General features: G+C 43.2%; 2 protein-coding genes across 2 annotated transcripts; both read left to right on the plus strand.

Annotated features, from left to right (window-relative positions):
* Window positions 1-1025: 1025 nt before the first annotated feature.
* Window positions 1026-17080, plus strand: stard7 (StAR related lipid transfer domain containing 7). The gene is made up of 9 exons (XM_063210327.1): window positions 1026-1238; window positions 1678-2276; window positions 2850-3013; window positions 4506-4555; window positions 4798-4908; window positions 7991-8073; window positions 8899-8998; window positions 9725-9809; window positions 10993-17080. The coding sequence occupies exons 2-9, from the start codon at window positions 1822-1824 to the stop codon at window positions 11160-11162; spliced, it is 1218 nt and encodes a 405-aa protein (XP_063066397.1). The 5' UTR covers window positions 1026-1238; window positions 1678-1821; the 3' UTR covers window positions 11163-17080.
* A 1648-nt stretch (window positions 17081-18728) lies between these two features.
* LOC134458901 (T-cell surface glycoprotein CD8 alpha chain-like) lies at window positions 18729-20187 on the plus strand. The gene is made up of 4 exons (XM_063211283.1): window positions 18729-19024; window positions 19120-19215; window positions 19574-19681; window positions 19881-20187. Exons 1-4 carry the CDS (start codon window positions 18796-18798, stop codon window positions 19961-19963), a joined length of 516 nt encoding a protein of 171 aa, XP_063067353.1. The 5' UTR covers window positions 18729-18795; the 3' UTR covers window positions 19964-20187.
* Window positions 20188-20759: the final 572 nt, after the last annotated feature.

Below are 20759 nucleotides of genomic sequence, written 5' to 3' on the forward strand. Positions count from 1 at the left end.
CACATTCAATAACAATTGGGAACACGGCAATATTAATTAAATTACGTTGAGAGGCGATCTTTAAATATAGTAATATTGTAGTGTAAGGGATTATTTTGAAAAGAAAGTAACATGTAATTAGTAATGCATTACAGATTTTGAGTAACTTGCCCAACACTGCTTATTTGGCCTACGTGCTTATGTCGTACAACTTATCCAGTAGTGAATTGTTGAGTTTTGTCTTGTATGTCGAAAGAAATTAACAAGATAAGTAAAAGAATAAACATAATTGATAACAACGACAACAAGTAGGCTACAATCGAGTGCAGCAGAAATTTGACTTGGGATTTTGACGCAGCACAGCGAGTAGGCCTACTGCCGCTCTGAACGCTGTCTCTTCAGAGAGGTGGAGGAAAATCCCTTGTGCTCTTGCACCCTCTAGTGATGCATTTGTACATTGCAGATGTACACTTCTAAAGCCGAGGCACATGATGTTCTCAGGACGTACTGCTTACCTTGTTAGAAACCATCTCTGTTATTACTTACTTACTGTTACTGCTAAATGCACAGACCTGTATAGCTGTATAAGTTGTACAAAGCTTAATTCTACGGTGAGGCATAATGGTGGTGTATTTGCATAATCTGAAATATTTTGGGCAGTTTTTTTCGATTTCATATGTTGAATCTGAATTTCCATGATATATGAAGGTTTAAACATTACATATTATAATTATTCGTTTACGTTATACGTATTATACGTTATACATATCATGACTTGACATTAATTCGACTGTTCAGATAGTTATAACCTTTGCCCTATATAACATTCAAATTTATCCAGGCAAAAGTGTAGACACCTTTTCACCTTTATAAAAATAGGGTCCTACAAGCTCACTTATTACTTGCTAGCGCAAGAAAACAAAACTGACAAGGGCGAAATCCAATCAGAGGAAGAAACTTCTAAAGGGGCTGTGATATGGACCAATGAGAATGGCTATGACCGTCCCCTGTGGCTTGGTTGGGTGGGCGTGTGCTGCTGCTGCTATGTCCACTCTCATGTGTAGTGCAGTTGCTGCTGCACTTCAGTTGCAAGGCGTGTGAAGTGTCTTTGCACAGACGGGCTAGTTTGTGAGCTTTTTTGGGGGAAGGGCACCTAAAGGATACTTGCCAAATTGGATAAACAATTAATGTTGGTCCTAGGATTAAAAAACAAAACAAAAGCAGTGGCTCAAGAATTCATGTAGCAGAACTGCCGTTAGGTAAGGAGCAAGGGACCTCTACTGTTAGCTAGTTGCTACGTGTTAGCGCAAAACCAGTTTAATGACAGTTGTGTATATAAAACTATTTCTTTGATACACTGAGGTATTTCTTAAGTAGTTAAGTGTTGACCGGACAACTGTTCGATGCACCGTGTAACGTGAAGTAATGTAAAAGTCGGGCAGTTTATGTAATGTTGGATTTTGATTTAACCCCATGCTAGCTAGCTGTTAGCCTGGCCTAACCTTGCGTCTCTGGTTTAATCTACATCGCTACAATGACACATTGGAGCCTTGACATCTAATGTCGTGAATATATTCAGGTGGAGGGATATTATAAAGGGAGATGCTAAATGTCAACAATATGCTTGGTCGTCAAATTGGTTAATATTGTGGGGAACTGTTCACCTCGTGACTGATGCATGTGCCCCCTCTTTGACAGAACAACCATTTCCATTGCGCCCTTGGTCTCGACAAGTATTCTTGCTGAGTTGCTGGATGGACCATTTGACTTCAGGTGAGACTGAAGTACTTTTGACCTCCCCATTGTGCTGCTGGTGGTGACATATTGCACAGTCTCGCTAGCATGTTTCCCTCCGTGCAACGCCGTCCAATCTGCGACATTGGTGTCCGAGCGGTCCGGTTACAGAACTCCACCAGGCACCTGAGGCCAGGTCCGGCCAGCAGCAATGCCAGACCGGGAAGTGCCGCCTGGCTCGGCCAACGTGTCGGACAGGTTCTCGTCTGGCTCCAACGAGCCGTAGAAGGCACCACCGAAGTCAGCTCCGGGAAGAAGAAACAAGGACTCATGTCAATCTTTGCCAATCACTGTAGTTTTGTCACTGGTCAGAGGCTTCGGCGCGCTTTTCAGATTGGCGAGTTGTACTCCAACCTGTATTCGGAGCGAACAAGGTGGACACTAGTGGGGACCATATGGCAACGCCTGCAGAGCAAAGGAGCTTCGTCTCGGAAACTACTGGCTGCTCTGGCCGGGGTCTTCATGTGGGAGGATGAGAAGATCCGAGACGACGAGCTGCGCAGGTAAGTCCAGCTGCTATAGTTGCTATGGGTGTTGTAGGAGTTTTGGTTTGTTTGTCCTATGAATAAGAAAATCCACTCACCATACCATAGGTGTACATGGAGCTTTAGTTTGACCAGTAAGTAAGTACACATGCTTATAGTGTTTTAAGAACTTAAGTGTGTCCTGTTAGTAAGTAAATCCACTCTCAGGAGTCAGACTTGGCATCACCTTTTAGTTTAAGTAAATCCACCTGCCATAGGTTAATGTTAGAGTTGCCAATGCCATAGAGTTTTGGCACCTCTGCATTGAGGTGCCAAAGGTGTTAGGGAGTGTTAGGGAGTTAATCTGCCTGCCTGGCATAGGTGTATCAAACTTGGTATAGAGTCACCAAGGCCCTCGTTTCGACCTGTAAGTTTGCCTGTTGTAGGTGTATGATGTGTCTCTCCACCTCTAGGTTGAGCTTGTACTTTGAGATATTGGAGTCTGCAATCAGAGCATTTGACTTTAGCAAACAGCGCCTGGGCTTTGAGGTTCCAAGTGTGTTCCCGCCGAGGTAATGGCTAACACGTTGGAATGTTTGCGTACCTGCACAGGTGTGCCTGGGAGCTGCAGGCGTTGGAGGCTGTGAAGAACCAGAGCGTGGCAGTAGAGAAGCCGGCTGTGCAGACCACCACGGACTGGGAGGTCGTCATCGACAAGAAGTCCTTCCGAGTGTGGCGGAGACCCATCGAGGGCAGCCACCTGTTCGAATACAGAGGTCAGAGGAATGGGCCAGAAAACAAAGGGAATTAATGGGGTGCTCTCCAAAGAAACTAAAGCATCGGGGGTTTGAGGGACCTTATCGTTTACAAACTGATTGGCTGCCAGCTATTTCCAAAACGAAGAGCCCAGTGCCATGAGTTTGGAAGTAGGACTAAAGCTAAAAGATGATTTCCTGTATGTGTAGAAATAAAATAAAAAAAATCTATCTATAGATGTCATTGGCTGTGAGTGAGTGAATGAATGTAGTCAGTGTAAAGTGCTGTTATACCCCTGTATTGGAAGTTACCTCTGAATTCACACTGAGCAAAGGCAAGTTTTCCAAGTGGAGGTCAGTCATCGAGAGCAGTCAGTGTGTTTGAATACGGAGGAATGGGCAAGAAAACAAGGGCACAGTTCAAATGAAAGCGGATACTTTGGGGTACCCCCATAATCTGTGTGTCACAGAGAGGCAGAAATAGCAGGGTTGGGGGGTCTGCCATCACACTAATGTAGTATAATCTAAAACACAGGGGACAAATAAAGGGGAGAAGCCACAATTACAGCGGAGCAATCACACTATGAGCAAGGGCATATTTTGAATCACCAACAATTTCCCTGTAGTTACCTTACAAATGGATTGTAGTTGGTGTATAGTTTTGCTGTATCAGTAAATCTTTATTAATGAACTGTAACTGAGAATAGGCATGTAGTTGAAGTGCTGTACATGGCACGTAAACACAGCATTTTAACCTGCCAGACCTGTTTGTGTGTATGGTAAGTGACCTTATCTGGCAGTGGTGTTGACAGTGAGTGGCTATTGTCCTTGGGTGCCAGGAGCCTCATGTACTAAGACTCGCGTAGATTTCCTTCTGAATCTTTGTGTATGTGTGGGTTTTGCGTTTTTATGAGTGTGGATTTTTGAGAACAGCTTTTCGAATTTTAAAGAATGATTCTAAATTGGAACGCATATCGAATAACTTATTTGAAAATCTTAAAGATGCATGTCCACTTTAAATGTGTCAGTCCCGGCATTAACATATTTTCATGCTGATTCACGTGGTACCTCCGATTTCACATGAAATATAGTAGACGTGCACTTTTTCATGTCAAGTCAGTTTTAGTACATCTGAACAATTGCATGAAAAGTTACTTACCAAGCTTTACTTGTGCATAAGCAAGTTTTACACTTGAGGCCCGAGGTCTTTTGGTGTTTGGTGTGTCGTTATTGTCCTTGCCTGCCAGGTCTCTTGGTGTTTACAGTGTGTGGTTATTGTCCTTGGGCGCCAGATCTCTTGTCCTTGCCGTGCATGTGGGTGAATGTCGCATAACTATGCAGGAATAACAGGGCCGCTACACTGCAATTGATTATACTCGTATGACTGTGTGAATAAGTAGTCGTGTGTGTGCGTGTATGTTTATAATCTCTGCCTTTTTCTCTGTCCAATGCTTTGTTCTTGTTTTGATTTCTTTTGTGTGTGTGTGTATGTGTGTCTTTTTTTCTCTTCCAGTCTTTGGAACCTACACTGATATTACCCCAAGGCAGTTCTTCAATGTCCAGGTAATGAGAAGACCAAACCTGTTGTTTACAAACACAGACAGACAAATATAGCACAACCTTCAATGCCATACTCGACAGGACTGATGGCAATGGAAGGCGTATGATCCTGTTTGCATTTGTGTGAGTGTGGGTGGGTGTGTGTGTGTGTGTGTGTGTGTGTGTGTGTGTGTCTTGCCTGCGAGCGCTATATTTATCCTGTGACCTTCTGTGTGCCTTTGGTGCCTGTGCCCCCTCTGCTCTAGTTGGACACGGAGTACAGGAAGAAGTGGGATGCCCTGGTCATAAAGCTGGAGGTGGTGGATCGAGATGCCAACACGGGCTCCGAGGTGGTGCACTGGGCAACACACTTCCCTGTAAGTCAATACCGTTACTTATGGATTATATTAACACGTTACTTATAGGTGGTAGATGACTACAGTACACCGGTCCAGAGGTGGTGCACTGGGCAACACACTTCCCTGTAAGTCAATACATGGATTATATTAACATGTTACTTACAGTATAGGTGGTAGATGACTACAGTACACCGGTCCAGAGGTGGTGCACTGGGCTGCATACTTCCTCGTGAGCCTGTTTACCAGACACGGCCACTTACGGATGGTGGTCATGCTGCCTCTACATCAACATTTAGCAGCCACTGTCACCTATAAGCACAGACTCCGAGGTGGTGCACTGGGCAACACACTTCCTGGGAGTTACAGAACCAATACTAGCACATTTTGCCACACACTGTGACTTAGTGAAGGTGCCGCTACCTGCATCACCATTTACCAAACACTGTCACTTATAAACACATGCTCAGAAGTGATGCACTGGTAATGCACTTCCCTGTGAATTACAGCACGTATACTATCACATTTTACCAAACTCCATGTCTTCTAGGTGGTAGTCAAGGTGCCTTTTTTCCCATCACCTTTTACTGTCCCTTATGAACACAGGCTCTGAGGTGGTGCTATGCACTTCCCTGTGACTCCAGTGACACCAGTTACTGTCTATTTGACACCAGTTACCAGACACAGTTACTTATAGATGATAGAACTGGGCAACACACTTTCCTGTGAGTCACAGCATCTTTAGTGCCACCTTTCACCATCCACTGTCATTTATAGAGATGATGCATGGATCAGGATAGAAACGAGAAAACAAGCTCCAGTAAAATAACCTCAATGAAAACCCCACAGGAGAACTCCATAGCATGAGTTATCGAAAACTTAAATGGCATTAGGGGTGGCACATGAATTAGGTTGAAGACTGATGAGGCCACCAACACCGTTTACTATCCACTTTGCAAGTCAGTTCAACATAAAAAAGCAAGTTGCCTAGCTAGCTTAATTTTTTAAGTTAATTCAACCTGAGAGCCTCAAGTTGAGTTAACTTACAAACTTAAGGTAGCAGGGTAACTTACTTTTTTACGTTTAACTGGCTGCTATGTTTTAGGGTGTAGATGAAGGGAAAGTAGCTGCAACAGAGCTGCTGTTTAAAAAAAAGATCACAGAGATCAGCAATATCCAAACAATTATATCTATAATAATTATGTTGTAGCACCATGGTATCAAATTTCTTTCTCTTAAGTGCTGATTCATAACTGCGTAAGCAGTGAATGGACTGGGCATTGTTGGTTTGTAAACACTGTATTTTACACACCGTTTAAATGCACTTTGATTTGGTGTAGTATTCTTGTTGGAGATTTGTCCATTTGTGAGACTGTTAGATTTATCCAGGGATTTAGCGACGCTAGTCTAGACGACACTACTATTCCTCCTCTCTGCTAATCCACTGACGTTATCCTGTGGGGGTGGATTGAGGCCGAAGCATTAAAATTACTATTAGCATAGCATAGCATAGCATAGCATAGCATAGCATAGCCTTACCACTGTGAAACAAGTGTTGAAGGCCTCTAATGTTGTTGTCCTTGCGTTACTGCACTGCTGATATTGTTACTGCTGATAATTGCCAGTGCTGAGGTGGTGCAAAACTATATCTGCTTGTAAACAGACCTACCTAAAGAATTCAGACACATGGTGAGGGTGTGTGCAACAATACGCGGTGCAGCTAAAAATAGAAAAACAGATATGCAAAACTACCTATAGGAATTTGCACGTGCAGGATCCAATGCACAACACATGCAACGATGTACACAAAGCTAAAAACAACAGTTTGTTCATCAAGGGGCACGTATACGTAAGTGTCAATGATTTTTGTTTTTTTTTAGCTCAGACATCCGGTGACGTTACAACCCCAGCTAATGCCCGTAAATTAATTAGCAATTGGTAACTAATGTACTGCGATGATTAATGTGCATCTTAGATAATCCACTTAAAGTTTAGCAATAATCATTTCATCCATACAATAGTGGCATCAGCTGTGGTTGCACCGCCCTGACTTGTGCTATTACTAAAATGTCAGACCCATAAATCAATGTGTGCACAGTGAGCACGGCATGTAAAGAAGCAATGCATGACAGGTGTTTGGCACCAGAGGTGTATTACATGAAGTCGTTGAGTGTTACACATAGCGACAAGAGGTCAAACACTGGCTATTGCACAAGACCCAGCAGCGGCGTGTGTGTGGACTTATAAGGACAATTTTTAACCTTTAACAGGTTTTTTAACCTTGCTAAATACTGCTCAATCTCTGCAGTAATTAGTAGTTAAGCAATCTGGCGGAGGCGGTGTCATCTTTACCCCTTAGAAGCCAAAAATTGACTGCCCATTCTGGCCTATAGTTTTCCACCAGTGTAATGTAACATACAGTAGGGCTTTATGATTCTGGTCAGTCCTTACCGACTGCTATGAAATTTTCTTCCAGCAGTATTTGGATCTATAATATCTTCTTGGTGAGATCCAAATAAAAGTATTGAAGTGTGTGTGCGTGCGCACTTGCGTGCGTGTGTGCGCGCCGAGGGAGTGGAAACTGGGGGTGCTGTAAGTCCCTGGGTAACGGGAGGAGGAGGTGTGTAGAGCACCAGGTGGTGTTACAGACAGTTCAGGAGTGTGTTGGCAGTCTAGTACAGTGGTTACTTCTCTTAAGCCACACTGTCGGGGTGTACTATACACCTGGATAAAGTAGCTTGCTGTAGTTAATTGTCCTTGGTAGCGTTTGATTCCCCAATGCAGATCAGAGCTTAATGGCAGTAATCAGGTTGACTCCTGACCCAGACGCCGCCCTCGCTGCCTCCCCACAATGCCACATGTCTACCACTCTGCTGTCTCGTCTTACAGCACCCGATGGATTCAATACCAATGCTGTGTACTCTGATGGTGGTTCTTGAGGCGCCCCACTAGTGCTCTGTGCGCTCCATGGACTATGTGTACAGTAGCCTATATACTGATTTTGTGTGTATGGCCTCAGTGCCGCATGTGCTCCAGGGACTATGTGTACAGTACATACTGACTGTGTGTGTGTGTGTGTGTGTGTGTGTGTGTGTGCCCACAGTATCCCATGTACTCCCGGGACTACGTGTACGTGCGCCGCTACGACGTGGATTTGGAGAATAACCTGATGGTCCTCGTCTCCAGGTACTGCAAGATTACCGAGCAGAAGTTTCCACAAACTTCAGTTTCTTGCTATATGGTACATGTTATTGTGTGAAGAAGGGGGTTTCAACTGGTTCTGGCCCACAGACCACCATTCAAAGTGAGCAGTAGTTTGCAGCTTTTTTTTTAAAATATTTGTAGTAGTTCAAATGCACAGCAAGTCACGGCCCACCAGCTATGTTGCCTTGGTGTGGAGAACTGACAATTATTATACATGCACTTTTTTATCACATTGCATTCAGCTGATTGTTTTAAAAACAACTTACAAAAAAAGGGCACAACAACCTACAGAGGAACATAGAGTTGACTAGGAATGCACGATGTATCGGCTTTAACATCGGCATCGGACGATATTTGACATTTTTCAACACATCGGACTTCGGTCCGATGGGTTTAAACTGGGCTGGTGTTTTTTTTAAATATTTTAAAATCTTATTGATTCTGATATGTTTTTTTTAACATTCTAAAAGATTGAACTTGACAGTGACTTTCATTGTTTGTCTTCTAGTTTTTAATCTAGGTTTTTTCAGATTTTATCACAGGGAGTTAAACAGTGTTTTTGAAAATAAAAGAAAAGAGGACAGTCAAAAATTCAGTTTGCATCATTGTCAGTCTGTATTAAATGTTATGTCTTTAAAAAAAAAAAACAAATATCGGTTTCGGTTTATATCGACCAAAACCACAATATCAATATTGAGTATCGGTATCGGCCAAAATATTTGACATCGTGCATCCGTAGAGTTGACCAAGCTGTATTGTATGCTTGAGATGTTTGACGGCGCGTGTTTGTTTTGTGTTGATGTGTAGAGCGGTGCAGCACCCCAGTCTCCCAGAGAGCCAAGACTATGTGCGCGTGCACTCCTACCAGTCTCGCATGGTCATACGGCCACATCGCTCCTTTGATGAGGTAAGCCTGCACCCCTCTCCCTGTCAAACCTCTCCCTTCTATTCAAACATGACACCCATAGGGGCCTCCACCTCCTCCACACTGAAATGTGACACCAATGGGGTGCCGACGTCTTTACCCTGTCTGGACGGCTCGTGGGGCCTGAGATGTAAAATTTCTATTTGGATCTAATGGGCTGGTCAAACCTATTTTCCAACCCACCTTGCCTTTTCCCCCAGCCCATGCATATGCTGTTCCCCAGGATTAAGGATATATAACCAATGGTGTGGTTGTCGAATTCACACAAACACAAGATCATTTAGTGTCTGTCTATACGTTTTATCCATCTGCCATTTTTAGTGTTGGTTGGGCTAAAAAAAAAAAAAAAAGTATATGAAGTTCATTTTTTTGTTTCCAGGAGGTGTGTGTCTTTATCCCTAAGACATTCTCTTTAGATGCACATGTGTATCTTGTGTGTGCTCTCTGTAGATGTAATGCAAGGTCCTAGGAGCATGTGTGCACTCTCTCAGGCTGGCTGGCACACTCATGCTCTCATTCTTGCTCAATGCTCAGTACTCTGGCCTTCCTGATTTCCTGTTGCGACAGACATACCACAGAAGTAAAGCATGTCTGATATGAAATATGAACACTGATATCTTTTTTATTTCAAAATGATCAAAGTACTCAGTGAATTGTTTATCAGTTTCGTAAGTGTGACATGTTTCCTGTTGTCCTTGGTCTGTGTAGAATGGCTTTGACTACCTGCTGACGTACAGTGATGACCCCCAGACCGTCTTCCCTCGCTACTGCGTCAGCTGGATGGTCTCTAGCGGTGAGTTGTTTTTTTTTTCTTTTCTTTCTAAAGTATCTTTTTGGCCTGTTTGCCTTGGGCTCGCGCTGTGGCACAGCACCCTCAGTTATTGCTGGGCGATATGGTAAAAAAAAAAAATTACTTTACTTTATTACTTTATATCACTAAAGATGTATGTCATGATATACCACAGTTGGGTTTTTTTTGTCTCGTGCTGTAAAACCACATATCTCTAAAATGAATCTTTTTATTCTTCTTTTTACAGTTATATGAACTACTTAGACCGTGCATGGTGACAATAATAAATGTTTTATTTTGATTTATTTTGATTTATATTGAATATTAGCTGTAGTAATGGATAAAATAGCTCATCACAATAGAGGAGAAATGACACGAAAGACACTGATTACCCACAGACACACTGATGACCAATCAGAAATGCAGACTTCATATGTCCTGCCCTGATATTGATTGGTAATTTCTGTTTTCCAATTCCAACCCGGAAATGGAATGCTTCACTGAATTGAACGGAACCTCTGTGTGACCGTTCTAATACACATGCAATAATTGAAACGTTGCGAAGCTTAGTAATGGCTTCTAGGTCTTAGAGTCTAATCTAGCTCTGTTCTGAATATCATGCAGCTGTATTCCTCTAAGTGCTGGACTTTTCAGAAGGCTGTCTCTTGATGATCTGGCATGAGAAGTCACATGGCATAATTCCTCTTCAAAGTGGGTGGCGTGTTAATGGTGGTGGCTCATGCCCAGGCCATATCAGAGGTGCCAGTCCAACATTATGAAATTAAAAACGCTGCTGTACATTTGTTCCATCCAGCCCTGTATCTGCCAAGTAAGCACTGTGAGACTTTCTGCAGGGCCCAGGATCAGGTCTCTCTTCACAGCCAAGTCACTATAATAATAATACATTTTTTAATTCTGAACGCCTTTCAAGATGGTCAAGGACGACTTTGAGCTAGCACAGGTTTGATGTAGCATACAATTGACTATGACAGCACTTCGACTTGGTGAATAAGTGCAACGTCTGATTGGCAATTGAAACGACAGAGAATTCCTCACCCACAGACTAAGGAAAATGAATAAATAAGTGAATAGCGATAAGTTAACCAGCATGTCTTGTTTACATCCTCAGATATTAATGAACAGCAAAATGTAAATGTGTGTGTGTGTGTGTGTGTGGCCTCCTCAGGCATGCCTGACTTCCTGGACAAACTGCATACGGCTGCGCTGCGTGCCAAGAACCAGGATGTTGGCGTGATGGACTTCGCCAGCCTGGTGAAGGGGCCGCCTCAGCCCGAACGCCTCTCAGCAGACAACACACACAACCTCGGGGGCCCCGCCCCTCAGATCTACGCCTAGAAGAGATCGCGCAAACCCCAAACTCCTTCCAACCCCCAGATCTACACGTGACCCGCCACCCACCCCTCAGACCTATGCCCAGAGCAGGAGATCACTCTACCCTCAGAATCCCTCCAACCACCAGATCTATGCCTAGAGGAGCTCACTTGGCCCCCTGAAACCTCTCCACCAACCCCACTTTCCCCGCCTTCCCCACTGTCTTGAGGGGCGCTCCCCTCAGCTCTGTGCCCAAAGGCCAGGGCCACCTTGACTCTGGAATCCTGTCTGCCACCCCCATTCTCTTCACTACTAGCCCTACCATCAGCTGTAACAGGCACTCAGTGGGGGGCACTGGGTGGGTACCCCATCCCATCCCATCCCATCCCATCCCATCTCATCCTTAACCCCACTCCTCATCTCTTCCTTCCTCTCCACTGCTTGCCTTGAGCAACCAGAGCCAGAACTTTCTATATGCCTGAAGCAGCCCATCATTATAGTAGCCTAGGTGGTACTGATCCCTGCATCCCTTGATCGAATCCCCCCAGCCCAGCCCCACCCCAATTGCTATTCCAGTCCTGCCATTGGAAGACTCCAGTTACTGACTGAGAATGAGAGCAACATCAGCTCAGTGTGTGCGTGTTGTTAACACATGCACTTGAAGAAAAAAAAAAAAAAAACTAACTAAACTATAAAGGAGAAAAGGCTTTTTGCATGTTTGTGTGTTGGTTTTTCCTAGTATGTCTGTTTTTTTCTGTCACTCTTGTGGCCTGGTGATGCCAAATGCTGAGGCAACAGGTGTCAGACACACTGGTGTTCGCCAAGTGCTGCGTCTGTCTGTCTGTCTGTCTTGTTTCCAGCATCCAATAGGATCCTGTTCAAGGGTGGGTGGGGACTGAACCGAGCCTACAACGTCAATATAGTTGTTCTAAGACGGCTCTACTAAGACTGAGCTTACACGACACCTCTACGAAGGCTCTTATGAAGCCGCTACGAAGCCCCTACATCAGCTTTTTCCATGAGTGTCATGGCCGACAGCCCTGAGCCAAATAGTTTCCTCCTGGGCTGTGCGAGGTTCAGCACAGCCATAGTTGAGATTCCTGCTCCTCCACCTACAGCCGAGCCAGAGATGCATCACCCTGACCCCTTGTCTACCCCTCCACCTCCTCCCTGGACTCTGTCAACATAGCAGAGGCTTGGCTGTGTTACCCGACTCCTAAAATCAACCCTCCCTTATTCCCTCTCTCTCCCTCTGCCCCCCCTCCTCCCCCCTCTCTCTTTAGACTGTGCAAAGGGTCAGTACACTTTGAAGGGTGGGTCTCCTCAATGCTCCCTCCTGCCTTCACCAACACCCCTACTCACCCGGTGTGCCCAGTAAGCAGTGTCCTTATATTAAAGCACTCTTCAGCACCATATTATTGCCCTTTCTGTCTATCTGCGTCTGTTTGGTGGGCACCATCTCAGGAAACACCTCTCTAAGGATTAACTTGTAACCTCTCTAACTCCTTTGTCGAGGTGTTTCTTGAAAACGGTGCACTTTGCTAGCGAGTCTAACACAGGAGTGCTTCTCACGCCTTTAGAAGAACGCAGAGGCCACAAGTGGGTGTCTTCCAAACACTCATGTGTCTCCACACACACACACACACACACACACACACACACACACACACACACACACACACACACACACGCCTGTCTTCACCTCAGACTGTGAATGTTTAGATTTTGCTTTATAGATAAAAGAGAAAAACAAAACAAAAAGTTACGAAGTTCTGTTGGCGAGGCGGCCTTCGCAAGACATCCTTCAGCGCAATCAGCAGTCGTCCTTGTGAAGCAAACACAGACGGAGGGAGGGAGATCAGTGGGCGTGTCTGGTTGGTATTCATGTGTGCCATTAGCTGGAGACGCTGCCATGGTGACGGAGATTGTGCTCCCTGTGGTCACACGCGTACACCGCAGCCACTGGCATCCAGCTGCTGTTATCCACCCTGGCCCCCGGATGCCCTTTGACTGGGCGCCTGCGTCCAGTCATTGTTTATGCAGCTCTTGTAGCCCTTTACTGATGAGATCGAGAGCCCCAACTCTGCAGCCCTGTATACTTGGGATCTATCCTGGTGACCTCTGCTGGTGCTCTCTAAGCTCCGGGGCCTTGACGCCTATTGACTCCTAGTGCTGTTCACTGGCTCCATTCTAGGCTCGGCACTCCCGTCTGCTTCTGGGCCCTGTGCAGGTGTGCTGTGCTGCTCTGAGGACAAGACATGTGGTGGCTGGCCACGTGCCTGATTGATTTTTTTTTCTCTTGCTGTGGCCATTTGGTGCGAAGGCCAACTCTGCCACGCCGCTGCTTGACCACCAAAGAGTATGGAAACTCCCATCGTGGCCACAGCAGCCAGTACTAACCAGGACATCCTCTTCTGGAAAACTCACATTGTTTCTGTCTCCTGTGCTTTATTTGTCTGGACTCGTCTGGAAGTCTCACATTGTAACTGATAAGATAAGAACTGATGTCCTTAAAATGTTGTTACTGTGTCTGGCAATCGGAGGAAGGTTTTTTTTGTTTGCTTTCCTTTGTTTTTGGAATGTGTCAGACGGTCACAAGATCGCCTAGATTGGTGGTGCACATTTCAATTTATATGTCTGTCCAGTGTTTATTTTGCCATATTTGGGGGCATGGCAGTGTCAAGTGTAAGAGTAAAACAATAGATGCATGTCCTTTGAGCAGAATTGGGACACAATTTTGGTAATTTACTGTGGCAAATCGTTTTTATATGCCTTTTCTCCTTAGCATTGAGTTGTTACATACACGTTGTGTGTCTGTTATTAACTTTACAGCAACATCACTGCAGGCAGCATTGCTCTCCGTGTAACGAGCAGGAAGTGCTATTGCAGCTTAATGGCACTTAATTTATTGCAAAACAACAACAAAAAAAGGGTTTCACTTTTAACTTCCACTTTTAACCTTCAGCTGTTTCAGGTCTGGCCTGAAATGTCTTTTCATGGGGCACTTGAGCAGACGAGGCTCTCAGTCAGACTGCAGATGAACTGTATGGCCGGACACCATTTTGCTTGCCCAGTGACTCCTACTACATATTTTCACCTATATAGTGTTTGACTGCTAGGTTTAGGAGGTTTTTTTTTTATTAAAAAAGACGCACACGCACACACAGAAACACAAACAAATCGTTTGACATGCTGTCTGTTTTGTTTAACATCTGTTAACATTCTTTTCCTCTGGCTTTTCTGTTGTGCCACCTTTTGGATTTTTCCAGTAGTGGTCATAAATGGTACCAATAATTTTATTTCATTCATACTGTACTTGTTGTTAAGTTATCAGTTCATCCTTTCATCTGCCGTTAGTGTTTTTTCATGTTGGGCTCTGGGTGTTTTTCACTGGTGCTGGTCTTTTCTTCTTTTCTATTAACCAAATGCACTATGAGTAATGCTGTATGTGAGCTCGTAGTGGAGACCAGCTTAGCATGCTGCCCTCTGTAGGCAGAGCAAGGGCCTAAATAACCTCCATGAATTCATACATTAAAATGATTTTGTGTGCGTTGCCCTGAATTACCAGCAGTGTGTAGATGCAGATGACTTGTTTTTCATTGTTTGTTTTTTTTTTTCTTCCTTTTTTAAAAGTAGTATTTACAAAAAAAAATTGAAACAAGAAATCTGTCTGCCAAATGAATGTCACCTTCTCAGGTAGATGTTCTCATTTGCTGTTTTGATTCTGTTTTGGATGATTTGTTAACTAATGGTGATGTTCTGTAGGCTGGATACTTTTTCTTTTTTCCTCCATTTATGGTCAGTTTATCTGGTGAAGATGAGCCTGGCAGGTTACTGAAGGCACATGACTTGGCCCAGTAAAAAGCAGCTTTACTCTTAGACCACCATCACAGAACACCTCTCTGAAATTACTTTATCGTAAAAGCTCCCTCTACTGTAAATCTAAATAAATGAGAATTTTCACACACTTATTTCCTTAACTGTTCAGAGGTACTCAGCATACAACTCAATGTGTTTTTTTCCCCTTTCTCAACTGTCTCACTCAATTTGATTTTGCCCCTAATATCCCTGATATTCACCTCTCTGTGTGCTTTTTAAATGGAAAAAAAGACTAGTGTTGACTGAAGTGTGTCAGTATTATACGATCACTCCCATCACACTGACCAGAAAGAAAATTATACTGTATGTGTAACTTTGCTGTGAATGAAAATGAAAAATGTGTTTCTCACTTGTGCTTGCATTGGATTTGTTTGTCTAACCTTAGCAACAGGTCTGATTTAGCCTGAGAGCTGATGCTTTGGATATGGTAATGGAGGAATTGTGTGTGTGTGTGTGTGTGAGAGAGAGAGAGAGCGTGAGCAAGCAAGGATTTATGAAGGCATGTTCACATGGATACACGCAAGGGTGACATTGACTTGAGTGCTTGCTAGACAGCTAAGACACACACACACACAGCTCGCATGCTCTTGCAGTTGTTGGTCAGTCATGGTGTTTGTGCGTGCGTGTCTGCTGGATTTGTGTGCGTGTGTGCCTGCACGTGTGTGTCTGCGTACGACTGGGGGCGGGGTGCTTGTGTGGAAGGAAGTGTACCTTTAAAATGAATGTACCTTCCGCTCGAAGAGTTCATAGTGTTCTTTCTCTAATGGAAAAGACCTGTCTATTCTACTCACCTACTGCTAAATCACATGGTAGCTCGTTATGAAGTCTGCAATGCTGTGTTCAGGTACATGAATGAGTGTTGAGTGTGTGAAGGTCCTCTGGTATAATTGAGATTCCTTTAATCCAGTCTGTCTCACCAGTGGGGTGTCTGGCCAGGGGTGGTGGAAAGAGCACAGCTGCTGGTGACATACTGCATAAGTCATACTGCATACACTATGTTACCAAAAATATTCACTAGCCTGCCTTGGCTCACACACAAGCTTTACTGCCATCCCATTCCTAACCCATAAGATTCAATAAGATATCGGCCCACCTTTCACAGCTATGGATGGATGAACTTGACTGGCTTGCACATAGTCCTAACCTGAACCCAATAGAAGACCTTTGAAATGAATTACAGCGGCTGACTGAGAGCCAGGCCTTCTCGACCAACACCAGTGTTTGACCTCACCAATGTGCTTTTGGCAGCAAATTTTAAAAAATCCTTTCAGCACACCCTGCAACCTTGTGGGCAGCCTTCCCAGATGAGTTGAAGCTGTAATATCTTCAAAAGGCGGACCGATTCAAACCGTATATCAAATCCTATGGGTTAGGAATGGGATGGCACTTCAGTTCATATGTGACTCATGGCAGGCTAGTGAATTATTTTGCTAATATTAGTGTATATACATCTACAGGGCTCTAAATTAACTTTATTCATCACTAGCCAACATGGCTAGTAGATGTCAATCTTACTAGCCGAACACCCTCACCAATGGGTTAAAGTGGCTAGTAAGTTGGTCTTTTCTACCGGCCAAATAGAAATTGCACCAGCATTTGGCCGGTTGGCTAATGTTAATTTAGAGCCCTGTACATCTATATGTGTGTATGGGTGGCTGCATAGATACTAAACTCAGAGGCGACTCTAGGTCCAGCTGGGGCCCCAAGCGAAATTTCAAAGGAGTGAACATGTGACAGAAATTTGCCACTAATGTAGCAAAATGTGAGCTGTTATTCACCATCTAAAGCTTGGGGGCCCCAAGCGTCTGCCTGCCTAGCGTGGTGACAAGATGCGCCTCTGACTATACTATATGTGTATGTATAGTAGACTGTATAGCCTCTATATATATGCACGTGTCACGTGTGTGACTGTTGTGTGGAGTCTATAGCACTGGTGCACAGCCTGTAATGGAAGCCCTCCTGTGACTGAGTGTGCCCACACCCCTTCTCTCTGTGTGTGTGAGTGTGTCCATGGTATGAGAAGAATTCTAATAAAACACAATAAATCTTTTGGAGTATAAAGATGTCTGGCTCTTTCTCTGTGTCTTATGTTGTCCCGGTTGGTTGAGATGGGTCTCTGTAACCTGTCATGACATTGGCTACTGTCTAGTCTACTTACTGGATATGACACACACCATCTCTCATACTGTATCTTATTACAATAAATAAAATATAGATGGACAGTTACCTCTCAATAAATTACTTGTTTTGATCATCACAATTACATCTATTGCTGTGGTCATGCAAATTATATTTATGGAAATTCCATTCGGAGTGAAAGCAGAAATAAAAGCAGGATTACAGTGAAAGCAGAAACGAAAAAGAATGGTTGAAAAGGGAAGGGAATATGAGTGCAGTATGCAGACAAGGGTTTTTGGTGTGGGACTCTTCATCAAAGTAGGCAGCTCATCACCGTGAGATCTGTCAAAATGCAATTTAAATGTGTGGAATTATTCATCCTCATGAGCATTTTTCATGGTGAGTGATTTTTTTTCTATTTTACTGAAATAGTGGGAGAAGATTTAAGCATTTGGTCCGTCAGGTTTGGTAAATGTCTTGAACAAGAACTGAATAGATAGCAGCAACAGCACATTGGAATAGGCAAAAAGCTTTGATGACAGTTTTACATAAAATGTGGTCCAAGTTATGAAAATGCAAAAAAAAAATGGAAGAGTTCAGATGCAAAACCTCCCAAGTGCCTTTTCAGAAAATAATCTTAATTAATTTTTATTTAATACAAAGCTATCAAAATTGCATATTTTTTTATTTTATTCATGTAATATAACTATTTATATGTATTATCAAGTACATGAATGCAAACCAAACCAACAACTGGGTTCTCTAAAAATATAGAGGGTCTCCAGAAATGGAGTTAGGGGGTTTTGCATCTGAACTCTTCTGTAATTTGTGAACTGGTACCTGTTGAGTGTCTCTAAATATTCTTGAAAAATCAAATGTTTGTGTCAGGTGTAGTTGACACCTTAAAGGTGCAGTGTGCAGGAAATGGTCAAAAAAGGGAGGCTGCTGCAACTATGCTGTGCTACATTAGTGAATGGGTAGCATGAATTCTGGAAATAAACAACTAAAAATCTAATATTTTGTTCATTACCAGAATCCATGCACGCAAATTCTAAGTATTCAACAAGACTGGGAAAATTGCACTTTTCATACGTACATGAAAAGGGGGATCTTGTACGCCATTTTTATTTTCCAGAAATAAACATTTCCAGCTGCAAAACTTACTGTACTGCTTACCTACTAGTAAATGCTAGTTTCTTCCTTGGTAAATATTCATGAAAAGATCAAATTTGGCAATAGGCAGCACACTTTCAATGAGAAGCATAGTTGCAATAGGCCTACCTATTCTGGCCACAGTCTTACACAGTGCACCTTTAAAGCTGCACTAGAGGAAATTTTCCTCATTGGAAATGTGGATTCTTTGTCTATCCATCCAAATGGGGTAAACATGTCAGTGACAAGTTTGAGAAAGTTACACTGGGGCTGCAATGTTGGGAGTAAAAATATGCAAACATGGAGTGTGCGGCTATTATCTTTTCAGATTTTCTGTTCAGTTTTTCTAGGGTATTTCAGTTGCGAGCAGTCTGCAGATATTAATTAAAACAATTTATTTGTATGTCCAATTAAAAAATGTTTTCCAGCTTGTACCTCGGAGGAAGTTGATGAAGGAGTGAGAAAAACTGTTACGTGTTCACTTAAGAAGGACCCCAGTCTTACATCCATGTGGCTAAGAGCTTCAGAAAATGGCATACAATTCCTTGTGTCAGTAAAAAGAGGACGAATTGTGTCAAGATTAGGAACTCCTGAATTTATTGAAATAGCGGATAGTGGTCATGCTTTGACAATCAAAAGCTTTGAGAAGAAAAGAGACAGTGGGATCTACAACTGTGGTGTGTACATTGCCAACACACTGACCTTTGGAACTGCCCAGCTCCTTGAAGGAAAACCAGGTTGATATATTTACTTGATTTACTTTCTATTTTTTTCCTTTATTTGGATCAGCAATCTAACATCAACACTTACTCAATTGTTTGACAACTTCTAGAAAAAATCCCAACAAAAAAGCCTGAGACGTTCACCTGCAAGCCCTCTACTGTGTCTGATGTTACTACCACTCCTGCGCCATGTGTGTGCCCTACAGGTTAGCAATGTTCATGCTCCTGCCAACGTCACACACACTAGGAGGAACAAAACAATGAATGTAATTAATTTGTAATACAGTGACACAATCATTCATTAGTGTTGTTTCCATCTGAAAAATTGGTCAGACAGTTTTTCGAATGTTTGTTCCTAGACTCCAAAGCAGTCCTGATCACCGTTGTTTGGTATGATCAGGGGTGCCAACGGAGGACAAAGGGGACAGTTGTCCCTGGCTTAGGGAGAGAGGGGGCTCCCTTGAATGTATTGGGTTTGGGGGAACTTTCAGATGACTTTGTCCTGGGCCTGGCCAAAGCTGTCAGCGGCCCTGGGTATGATTTCATCTGTCTATCCTCCACCAGAGACCAAGCGTGAAGACAAGAGGTGCGAGCTGCTGATCTGGGCTCCGCTGGCGGGGGGCTGCGGCCTTCTCCTGCTGCTCCTCATCACCGTCTCCATCATCTGCAACCGTGAGTGGACCCACGCTCTATATTTTGTTGTGTTAAATCAACACCCAGAGAGTTGAATTAAATATTTACAGTGTTGGCAATTTCTGACAGTTGCATCACCACCATAAATTATCCATTCACTGGGTAACATAGGCTAGAATCCAGAGATTTTTTAATAAAAAAAAAAAATTGTGTGTTTTTTCTTTTTTACTTTATTTAGACAGGACAGTGAAGAGTGAGACAGGAAACGAGTGGGAGAGAGAGACGCGGGAGGATCAGGAGATGACCCGAGTCGGGAATTGAACCCAGGTCACCCGCATAGCAGTTCAGTGCCCAGCCGACTAAGCCACTGCTGGGTCATCCGGAGATATTGATACCGCTTGTTATGTTTACCAGGTACAGAACATTATTTTGCCCAATCAAAACTAAGGGGTTTTGACACTGTGAAGACAATGACTACTGTTAGATGTAATGCAATAATGATTTACAGCCAATATAGTCATTAATTGAAATTTTAATGCAACACTGATACAAGCCAGTGTAATAAAAAAATGACTTTTGACTGAGTGAAAAAAATGTTTTTACTTTATTGATTTTTCTAGCTAATTGTATAGCATTTTTAGCACTATGGCATGGCATGAAGGATATTAGCATCCTTTTAACCCCTTAAGACACAGCATTATAAATTAACTGTTACCAGAATGGCAATGACCAAGTCGTAATGTATTACTAAAGGTCCCATGCACTGTCATAGTAGTGTAGTACTATAGTAGTTAACTTTCAATGTCTATAACGGTATTAAGGTGCTAAAGCTGAGTAGGACTCGTCTGTCTTTGTAATTGTTTTTTGAATTAGGCCTAATAAGTAATGATGTACTGCCGTTTGGTGATGACATACAATCATATGTGTAGTGTGAAGCATTATAGATGTAGGCCTATAAGAACCCTACTGTAACAACAACAACAACAACAACAACACAAATAAACTAGATTGCATTCATTGGGTGGCATTTTAGAACAATTTTCCCTTTTGCCTGCATCACAGATGCCCTTGAACAATGCAGATGCAACGGGTCTGAGCGAACCCCCCTGACTGTGTG

This window comes from Engraulis encrasicolus, chromosome 11 (genome assembly GCF_034702125.1).
Source record: "Engraulis encrasicolus isolate BLACKSEA-1 chromosome 11, IST_EnEncr_1.0, whole genome shotgun sequence".
In the NCBI taxonomy this organism is placed as follows: Eukaryota; Metazoa; Chordata; class Actinopteri; order Clupeiformes; family Engraulidae; genus Engraulis; species Engraulis encrasicolus.